The 10,222-nt window shown below is 52.0% G+C and overlaps 1 protein-coding gene across 1 annotated transcript; it reads right to left on the bottom strand.

The window, feature by feature from the left end:
- Window positions 1-1,219: 1,219 nt before the first annotated feature.
- Window positions 1,220-9,930, bottom strand: LOC142045778 (E3 ubiquitin-protein ligase TRIM39-like). The gene is made up of 2 exons (XM_075060046.1): window positions 9,777-9,930; window positions 1,220-3,369 (listed from the first exon to the last, which is right to left on the bottom strand). The coding sequence occupies exons 1-2, from the start codon at window positions 9,913-9,915 to the stop codon at window positions 2,810-2,812; spliced, it is 699 nt and encodes a 232-aa protein (XP_074916147.1). The 5' UTR covers window positions 9,916-9,930; the 3' UTR covers window positions 1,220-2,809.
- Between the last annotated feature and the right edge of the window lie 292 nt (window positions 9,931-10,222).

Here is a 10,222-nt window from a genome sequence, read left to right on the forward strand (position 1 = left end):
ATAGTTTTCAGTTGCAGAAGTGTTGGCCTGTATTCTATTGACTGTCTGAAAAAAACAAAAGTAGATTCTGACTGTGTGTGGAGACATCAACTATTATTATAATATCTTTTTGCTTACTATAAGGATTATAATCAAAAATGTCATAGGGAAATCCAAATGATAACTCTACCTTGTTTTCACATAGGTTGTTAAACCCTGGGAATGCTGAGCAGATTTAATCAGGCTATCCAGTATGCACAGAAGCGATACCAGTTTGTACTGACAGCTACAGATGATTTTTCGAAATAGTTAAGAAGTCGCCTTAGAACTATGACAGCACATGAGGTGGAGTAGAAGACATGTAAAATTATATATCAACATGGCTGTGCAGAGCAGACACTGGCAGATCTAGGTTGTGAATTGAATAGTGAGGTAATAGTGAGGTAACAGTTTACATTTGGTGTTATTTTCACTATATGGTCAATTACACAATCATGGCAATGTGACGGGGGCTGTTAGCAGCCACAAACTGAGCCCTTTGGAAGCCAGCACCCTGGTCACTGAGAACCCCCGGGGCACCGGATGCAGTTAGAGTAGCGGAGACTGAGTAGTTTGGGTTTGGAAGGGCAGAGGGGATCACTTGCACCTGTAGGGAGCCTGGTGACACCACTAGCTCACCATGGAGAAGAAAGCAGCAGTATAAAAGTCTGAATCAGGGAGCGGGAAGGAGTATCCTCGTAACTGCTGCTATGTTGTGATGCACCATAAAAAGTCATAAAGACGCTTGGTGGAAGTTCCTTGGCAGACTGCATGCTGCTTCATTCACAGAGAGGTCTGTCAGCCAGGGGTTACAGGAACTGATGGGGGAGCTCATTAAGAGTTAGAAATTGAAAAATGAACATTGCCTGCAATCTCTTCATGAGACTTCATGCTGTAAATTGTGAGTGACAACACATTTTTATGTCTTGTAAGATAGTAAAAACCATGTTGTATATTAAGCTATTTGCCAACATATTTCCCCATGTACTAACACAATAAGATTGGAAGCACGGTAATTACACATAATTCAGTGAGAACTAGGGAAAGGAATGCAGATATTTCTGAAGGAAATTTTAAGGAAAAATTATCTATTTTTAGATTAAAATTTCCCTGTGTTAAAAACTAGGAAGAATACAAAGCTTCAGCAGCTCATGCCACTTAGACACCGGCAGACTGGATAAAAAGCACAAATTAATCCATCAAAAGATAATTTTAGGGTATTTATTTTCAAATAATCAAGGTAAGTTTAGGGCACACTGCCATGGATGGCATATTGTGAATAAATCTTCAAAACTGAATTATTACATTGAAAATGTCCATCACACATCACCTTTAAAACAAAAAGTAATCTTAGCAATGCCGTGCAATCTGCCTCCCCTCAGACTCTGCTCAGCTAGATCTTCAAGAAATTAGTCTCAATCACTAATTTCAAGGAATTAGATCAATCAGTCACTATTTTTACAGAGAATTCCAGAAGGTGGTGGACAGAACCCAGAGGAATTGTGATGAATTTCCTGGAGCAACTTTCTTTTCTTTGTACTCTAAACTCACATGACAACAAAAATATCACCCTTTCGACTGAGTTATGGTCAAAAAGAAAGTTTTACCAAAAAGCTTCACTAAATTTCATGTTGTGTGTCACTAAGTGCCAGCATCTTTAATACAATTATGTTAATTTGTGATGATTGAGTAAAGGAACACAACCCCTTCTCTATTTCTTTATCAAACTACATTTGTTGTGTCCTTATCACCAAGAACATGAAGAGCCTGGCAGGACACTGAAATCAACAGTGCACAGTGACAGTACATTGTCTGCAAATAATATGTCTAAAGAAAAATAAACTAAAAACTAGAGATTGTAGAAGAGATTTCTATCGATAGGAAGAGAGCATTTGAGGTTGGGGACTGTGTTTTGTTAATTGATGTGAGAAAAAGAAAGGAAGGGTCATATCTTGATTACCAGTTAGATGTAGCTAGAAAGTTAAAAATCACATGAATTAATGCTGACAGAAGTTCAAAGATTATTATATAACCTTGTGTGAGTTAAGTTAAATATATTGCTTAATTAATTCTATCATTTTTTCAACTATTAATTTTCAAAGGTGTAGTGCAGGAGGTGGGTGTGTGTGTCCTGCCATCCAGAGAGAACCAGTTAAGACAATAAAGAGGGGGGGGGGAGAGAACAGAGAGCAGCTGCACATGTGTGTAGTTGTGATGTTTATGACACATGTTCATTGTAACTGAACAACCCAGTCTGACAATTTAATAGTTTATTTTGTTAAGATAAATATTTTGGATTTCTTGAAATTCCACAATTGAAATACAAATGACGTTAGTTAGAGACCTTAAACTTCACTATAGATTTGATGGGAAAATAAAAAAATATAAATAATTCCATTTCTACAAATATATTTAGATGCTTGTTTTCGAGATACTGTTGAAATGTAAATTAAAATATTCTTGTATTTACACTTTGTTACAATAATATTTTCTAAATTAAAATATTTTTTCTTTCATATTTTACACTGAGATTTCACAGGGGTAGAAAATTCTGAGAGGAGTGAATGACCCCACCCCCCACCATCTGCTACCCCTGGGGCAGGGGACGGGGAAGGTGGGGGCTGAAGGTTCCCAGGTGTCCAGTTTTCGACTGGAACCTCCAGTTGAAAAGGGAAACTGGCAGCGTCCGGTCAGCACAGAAAGTCCAGTTGCTGCAGTAACTGGCCCCCACCACTGGGACGGGAAGAGCAGCAGGGCTGGGAGGGGGCCAGTCTGTGCCGCGGGGTCACTGTCAGGGACAGAGATTCCCTCCGGCCTGAGCTGGGACCGGGCAGATTATTAAGGGAGCCGCGTTTGTACCCCCAGCGTTGTGACCAGGACAGAAATAAGGGCGGAGCTTCCCAGAGAAGGTGTCGGTGAAAGTGACGAGATGGGACCTGTCAGTCACGTTGTAAAACGAGACCTCGCCCGCCTTATAGTCCAGGAAAATCCCCACCCGGCTCGGCCTGACGCTCACGGGGAGGGAGGTCGGGGGGGAGGTGCTGGCCTGGTATTCCCCATCCCACAGCCTCACAACCCAGTATCCATCCTCAGGTGTGGCTATGACCCATCCCTTTCTGCGCACAGATTCCCTACAAACCCCCAGGTCCCATCTCATCTTGTCTCCCACCTCCACCTCCCAGTAACGCCTCCCGCCCGCGAACCCCTCAGTGCCCAGGACACAGGAACTAGGATCAAATCTCTCAGGATTGTTGGGCAGATCCTGGCGTTTGTCTCCGAGTCTCACACGTTTCCGATCCTCAGACAGGATGAGGTTGGGATTTGCCGTGTCTGGATCCAGAGTCACGTCCACTGGGGAGAGAGTCACAGAGTCAGGGCCGGGGGCAGGGGCTGGTCACTGGGATCAAAGGGAAATTAACCTGTGTCCCCGTTAATCACTGTGGGGGGGTTTGTTGCCTGAGGGGAGTCAGGGCCCCTCTGCCTGTGAGGAGACAATGAGGGGAAAGGGGCGGAGAGCGGGGGAGGGGGGGAAAGTGTCGGGGAGGCGGGGAGAGAGGGGACAGACGGATGCTGGGAGAGGAGGGGAGGGGGGGTGACAAGAGCAGAGGGGGTGGAGGGAGGGACATGGGGTGGGGCAGGCACAAGGGCTATGGGGTGATAAGGGAAGGGAGGGGGACCGGGAGGACAGGGGTGTGAAGGGAAGGGCAGCTTCCACGGGGCTGCAAGGAGGGAGGGAAGGGGTGGGCACCAGAGCAGAAGGGTATGGACCCCAGGGGGCTGCAGTGGCAAGGAATGGGGCAGGCACCAGGGGGCAGAGGGGGGTGTGAAGGGCAGGACAGGTTTCAGAGGGCTGCAGGGGCTGAGGGGAGGGATGGGCACCAGGGCAGAACGGGATGGACCCCAGGAGGCACACGGAAGCACAGGAAGGGGCAGGCACTAGGGGGCAGAGGGGTGTGAAGGAATGGGGGGAGCTCCAATGGGGCAGGGGAAATCAGGAGCAGGGTGAGCTGCCAGAGGGTGAGATGATGAGGAGTGGGGAGGTGGAACCATAGGGGGGAGCGAATGAACAGGCACTGGTGCAAAAGGGGCAGAATGGGGGGGTGAAGGAGCAGGTGAGCAGAAGGGGGCAGAGAGAGGGGTTTGGGGAAGAGAAGGTCCTAGGGGGACAGAGGGGTGTGCAGGGAGATGTGGGTACTAGGGGGCAGAGGGAGGATAAAGGGAGGGGTGGGGCCCAGAGGTTAGGAGAGGGGGAGGGGAGGGGTGCAGCAGTGCTGAGGTGAGGGGAAGGGCTGAGACTAGGGGTCCCAAAGGGGGGTGAGGAAAGGGACTTGCACCAGGCAGGCAGAGGAGACAAAGGAAACAGCAGGCACCAGGGAGGCAAATGGGGCCAGGGTAGAGCTGGGACTTGGAGCAGAGGAGGAGCTGGCAGCAGGGGACTGGAGGGGTGGTGAGGGGTGCAGGTGCCACGGAGCCAGAGGGGGAGGGGAGGGGCAGGGGTGAGAAATAAAGAGAAGGTGGCATGAGTGATGGTGGCAGAGGGACGAGAGGAGAGCAGGGTCAGTGGGGCAGAAGGTGGTGAGGGGATGGGCACCAGGAAGGAAGGGGACAAGGGGAGGGTCAAGTGTTGGGGGGCAGGAGGAGGGAGGGAGGGGCAGGCAGCAGAAGGGTGCGGGGGGAAGGGGAAGGGCAGATGCCAAGGAATTGAGGGGGTGAGCAGAAGGGCAGGCACAGGGAGGGCAGGGGAGGGGAGGAGTGGAATCTAGGGGACAGAGTGGGGGGCAATGGGAGGGGTGGGCACCAGGGGGCAGAAAGGGGTGAGCAGAGAGGTAGGGCAGGTGGGTAGAGGGAGTTGTTAGGAGAGGGGTTTGAGGAAAGGCAGGTGCCTGGGGGTCAGAGTGGGGCTAGAGGAGGGGTGGGCATAGGGGGGTGAGGGAAGAGGTGGGTGCCAGGGGTCAGAGAGGGAGAGGGAAAGGTGTCAGGAGGGCCGAGAGGAGTAAGAAGGGCGAAAGCCAGGACAGCAGAGGAGGGTGAGGGGTGGGGTGGCCATCAGAGGGAGGGAGTGATGGCAGTGGTAGGCCCCAGGGAAGCAGGTAGAGGTGCTGTGCCAGGGGCCGTAACCACTCCAGTCACTGGGGCTATGGATCAATAATTACAGGGTCCCTGGAGCAGAGGAGCTGGACTCTGGTCTCCCATGTGGACACCTGACCCACTGGGCTGCAGAGTTCTTCTCAATCCCACGCTCTGGCCCAGTGCCCATGGCAGTGTTTAGACACAGGGGGATGTCATCAGACACCTGGAGCCCAGCAGTCCAAGCCCTCATGGCATCACAAGGGGGGATTGTACCTGAGGCTCCCAGCTGAGGGCCCAGCCACTGAGCTAAAGGCTATAAAGGAAGAGGCAGCAGCTTTTTCTGTTCATTGAAACTAGTCAGCGAACTCAACATGGATTCACAAATAGTTTCTGTTGACCTGAAATATATCTTTGCAACGAAAACTATTGGTCCAAAACATTTCACCAGCTCCACTGCAAACCTGTCAACTTAGGAGCCCCAATCCCAGTGACTTGCAATGAGAGACTGTCAACACCCCCAGAAATGCAGTTACAGGCAGGCCAGGCTCAGGACATCAGCTATGAAACACTCCAGAGCTGCTGGTTAATTTGCCCTTTCCAGACAAATGCCCCCTGGGCCCCTGAGCTCAGCCCCACAAATCAGGCTGAAAATGGAGACTTGGCTCCAGCCTGAACTCTGCCAAGAGCCATTTGTCCCATGGACGTTGCTAGTGGCACAGACCCTCTGCAGCTGCACCTGGGCATCTCCCAGAGCGGATAATGGGCACAGAGACCATCGAAGAGCCCCAGGAGTTCAGGTGTCTCCATCTAACGACTGCGCCAGCCACCCCCCTCGCTCTCATTAACCAGCTCTGGGTCAGACACACTGGGAACTTTCACACTCAGACTCTGGAGACACTTTGGGTTCTTCTATACAGCCTGTAGAAGCGAGTCTTGGAACGGGGTGGACAGATTCAGGCTTATGGGGCTTCCTCGTTGGAATTAAAAATAGCTGCATAGACATTCAGATTCTGGCTGGAGCTCAGGCTCTGAAGCCCAGGGTGGAGCCAGATCTGCCCGTCACAGTGCAAGAGGGGACATTGTCTGTGTCCACATTCCCTTCCTGGGACGGGCAACAGCAGCCCCAGAGCCCCTGCCTTCACCCCCAGGGCAGGGGAGTGAGAGCCCTCAGCATCCTGGGCAGTGGGGCCTCCCAGCACAGGTTCCTGGGTGAGCATGAAAGTGTCTCCACCCAGAGAGCTCTGTACACCGGGAAAATATACAGATGTGCCCGTGGATCAGGATCCAGGATGGTGCTCTCCCCAGGAGTGATGGAAGCGGGGTTACCCACTCATGCCAGCCCTTCTCCCCGAGCCCAACTTAACACAGCCTCTTCCCCCAACACCCTGACCCCTGGCCACTGCTCTCAGCTCCCTCCCCCATCGTCTCTCACCCTTACAGCTGGTAAAAGTGGGAGGGAATAGCCCTCCCATTGGTAAAAGTGATGGGGACATGGCTCCCTGACCCTCCTCTTCCAGTGCCCCTTACTCACCCCCAATCCCAGGAGGAGAGGAGCCTTGGGGCAGTGTCAGTCAGTTCAGTGCTGAGGGTACGAGTGGGGTTTACACTCCGGCTGCTGGAGCTCTGTGTATCAAGGGTACTAGGACATAGCGGCCGTGTAAGCCCCCCACTATCCTGCCAACATGGCTCAGCCCTGACACCTGCTGGAGCCTCTCCCTGGGGAGGAACCATCCCTGCCGCCCGTTCAGGCCTTGGCCTCCCTGTGGAAGTGGCCGGTGAGGCTGCTGTTAATGTGAGTTACGATGTGAGCTCCTGTCCCCTGAAAACTGGACTGTCAGCCTGGGTTGAGATCAGTGACTGGGGAGTGAAAGGCCCCAGCTGCAGGGCTGGCTCCAGGGTTTGTGCCGCCCCAAGCAGCCAAAAAAAAAAAAAGCTACGATCGCAATCTGCGGCACTTCCGCCACGATGCTTCTTCGGCGGCAATTCGGCGGCAGGTCCTTCCTGCCGAGGGGGAGTGAGGGACCCAGTGCTGCATTACCGCCGAAGAGTTGGACGTGCCGTCCCCTTCCATGTGCCGCCCCAAGCACCAGCTTGCTACACTGGTGCCTGGAGCTGACCCTGCCCCGCTGCCCTCACTGCCCCCCTGCGCTAGTCCAGCGCCGCCAGCTGTTCAGTGCAATAACAGGGATGCCGACCCTTGGTGACACAGCCAGTGCCCCAGCGGGCAGGGCGAGGGCCTTTCCAAGGAGCAATGGGCACAATCTGCAGCAAGGGAAACAGTCTGGAGATGAGGGAACACTTCCTAACTCTCAGGGAAGTGAAGCTCTGGACCCAGTTCCAAGGGAGTTTGTGGGATCCCCGTCACTGGAAGTTTATAAGAACAGGTTGGACAAATCCCCGCCAGGGATAGTCTAGTCCCTGACCCAGCGTGGGGGGTTGGACTAGGTGACCTCTCGAGGTCCCTTCCAGCCGAGCATTGCTCTGGTGCCAGCTTACAGCTGTTCTGAGGTTGGGCCCAAGGCCCTGGGGGCTCTAAGCCTGGTGAGGGAGTTAACACTGTTAGTGACTCTGGCAGCTGGCAGCTCAGTGTCCCTGCCAGAGGCCTGGGCTGGCATGTGGCTGCCCGTACCTGGCTCAGGAAGGTATCACTGGGCCATGTGGACAGGATCTAGGGCTGGCACCTGTCCATAGAGTTGCCAGGCATCCGGTTTTTGATTGGAACTTCTGGTCGAAAAGGGACCCTGGTAGCTCTGGTTGGCACCGCCGACTGGGACATTAAAAGTCTGGTCGGTGTCGCAGCGGGGGCTCGGGGCTAAGGCAGGCTCCGTGCCTGCCCTAGCTCTGTGCAGCTCCTGGAAGCGGCCGCCGATTTACTTCCCTGGAGTTTGAAACTTTTCTAGCAAAGAGGAACATTTTACACAGAAGGTCATCCCTATATTACCCTCAAGCCAATGGGGAAATTGAACAGTTTAACAGAAGTTTGAAAGAGAGTTTGCAAACAGCTGAACTGGAAGGGCGATTGTGGACACCCTTCATTATCGATTTCTTGCAAGCATTCCGGGCTACCCGACATGCCACAACACAAAGATCACGCGCAGAGTTACTACATGGGAAACAGATGAATACTAAACTGAACATTGCTGGATTGTTACGCGTGACCTGAGGCCCCTAATGAGGATGATATGAGAAAAAACAGTTGAATGGAACCAAACAAAGTATAAGGCTTTCCCAGACAAGTGGTGGGGTGCTAAGGAACCAAAGTTTGAGTGTGGTTCCTTCATTAGAATACAAAACCCTGGAATTTTACGCAAAGGGGACCAGAAATTCACAGCTCCTCTTAAAATCAGAGAGAAGAAGGGACCTTACACCTATCGTTTTCTGATGGATGGGTATGGAATGCTTCTTATCTTGCACCTGCCTGTGCACCAAGAGGAGATTATTCCAACACCCAGTGTGTATTGGATGACTTCACTGTAGTATTCACACAACAAGACATTGCACTGGAACCGGGGCTTGAGAGACGGCCTGTCAGACCCAGACGACCACTTGTCTGGACTAGAGACTACGTTATGTAGTATCTGCAGTGTTTTCAGTGTAATATTTCTGCCCACAGTATAGTGTCTTGTTTCATATTTGTTCCTATGGTTAGAACACCAGTGTTTATTTTAATTGGGAGAGTTTCTTAAGAGAGGAGGGAATGTGGTGTTTAGATGCTGTTTGTAATTATTAGAACTGGGAGTACTGGCTGTTGGGAGTCTGAAAGGACAGGAAACAGGAAGGAGGGAAGGGAGGAGTTGAGGAGGCTGAGTGAGAGCTACCAAGAGTGCAGTGAAGTAGGCAGATTTCCTGTTTTGTAGCACCTCAGAGGTGGTGACCCTAACAGGACCCCCAGTGGTGTTCGTGTAACTGCCCTGGGTGCCCCCCTTCCTCCCAGCTCTGTGCGGTAGGATACCCTGAGTGCATGGCCCCCTGGGCCAGTGGTGCTGCAATGTGAGTGCATGGCCCCCTTGGCCAGTGGTGCTGCAATGTGTGTGCATGGCCCCTGGGCTCTCTGATCCCTGCTGGAGCTGTCCAGACTTTCCCAGCCTGCACCAGGGCACACACACAGTCAGGCTGCAGGCTGGATACAAATACACACACACCCCTCAGCCATGGCTGTGAGGCAGAAAAGTTGCCATGGGGGCACAATTTGTTGCAACTGGGTCAGGAGAGCATCACAAGCTGGTTATAAAAACCTGTCTGCCCTTGCAGTGGGGACAGGGTCTTCCTCACCCCAGATCCAGCGGGACACTGAACAGCTCCTGTCTGGTCCTGTTACGCTAGAAGGAAATTGTAGCTAAAGCCCAGTCTGAGCACAGAAACCCTGCCGCTGGGAAGAGAGAGCTGAGCAGTTCAGTGCAAATGATGGGACGATAAGAACGTCCATCCTTCAGAGCCCAGGTACAGCCCGAGAAAGGTGACACCACGGGCAGTATTCCCTGACCAATCAGCCCTTTCCCAAAGGGGGCACGTCCCTGCTCTGCAAGAAACCTGGGTTTTGTCTGCCCCTTTCCATCCACCCCAGTGACATTGCTGTTTCCAGCCTATTGAATGTCATAGGAAAGTGCTCTGCGCAGGGAAAGGAGCAGAGCACTCCCAGGGGGAGATGGATCTCACCATGGATAAAACACCAGTGGTATGTACAGTACCTGCGTAGATCTGGGTGCATCTCCACCCTGCAATCAAACACAGACAAAGGAGTGAGAACGCCCCTGAACACCAACACGCTGAGCAGGAGACAATGTCACACAGTATGATACTGGGGGGAATGGAACTTACTGAGCTCATCCTGGAGTTTGTCTAAAAATAAAACCAAGAGAAATGAGTCAATACCACATAAAGTGACCAGATGTCCCCATTTTATAGGGACAGTCCTGATATTTGGGGCTTTGTCAGAGAGGGTGGGGAGCGGGCAGGTGTCAGGAGGGCTGAGGGGAGTAAGAAGGGTGAATGTCAGGACAGCAGAGGAGAGTGAGGGGAGGGGTGGGAGACATGGCACAGAGGAGGGGAAGGGGAGAGGTGGATGCCAGGACATAGCAGGGGTGTGAAGTGATGGGATGGATCCAGGGTGCAGAGGATGTTTGGGGGAAAGGGG

The sequence above is a fragment of the Chelonoidis abingdonii genome, chromosome 22 (assembly GCF_003597395.2).
Source record: "Chelonoidis abingdonii isolate Lonesome George chromosome 22, CheloAbing_2.0, whole genome shotgun sequence".
NCBI classification, from domain to species: Eukaryota; Metazoa; Chordata; order Testudines; family Testudinidae; genus Chelonoidis; species Chelonoidis abingdonii.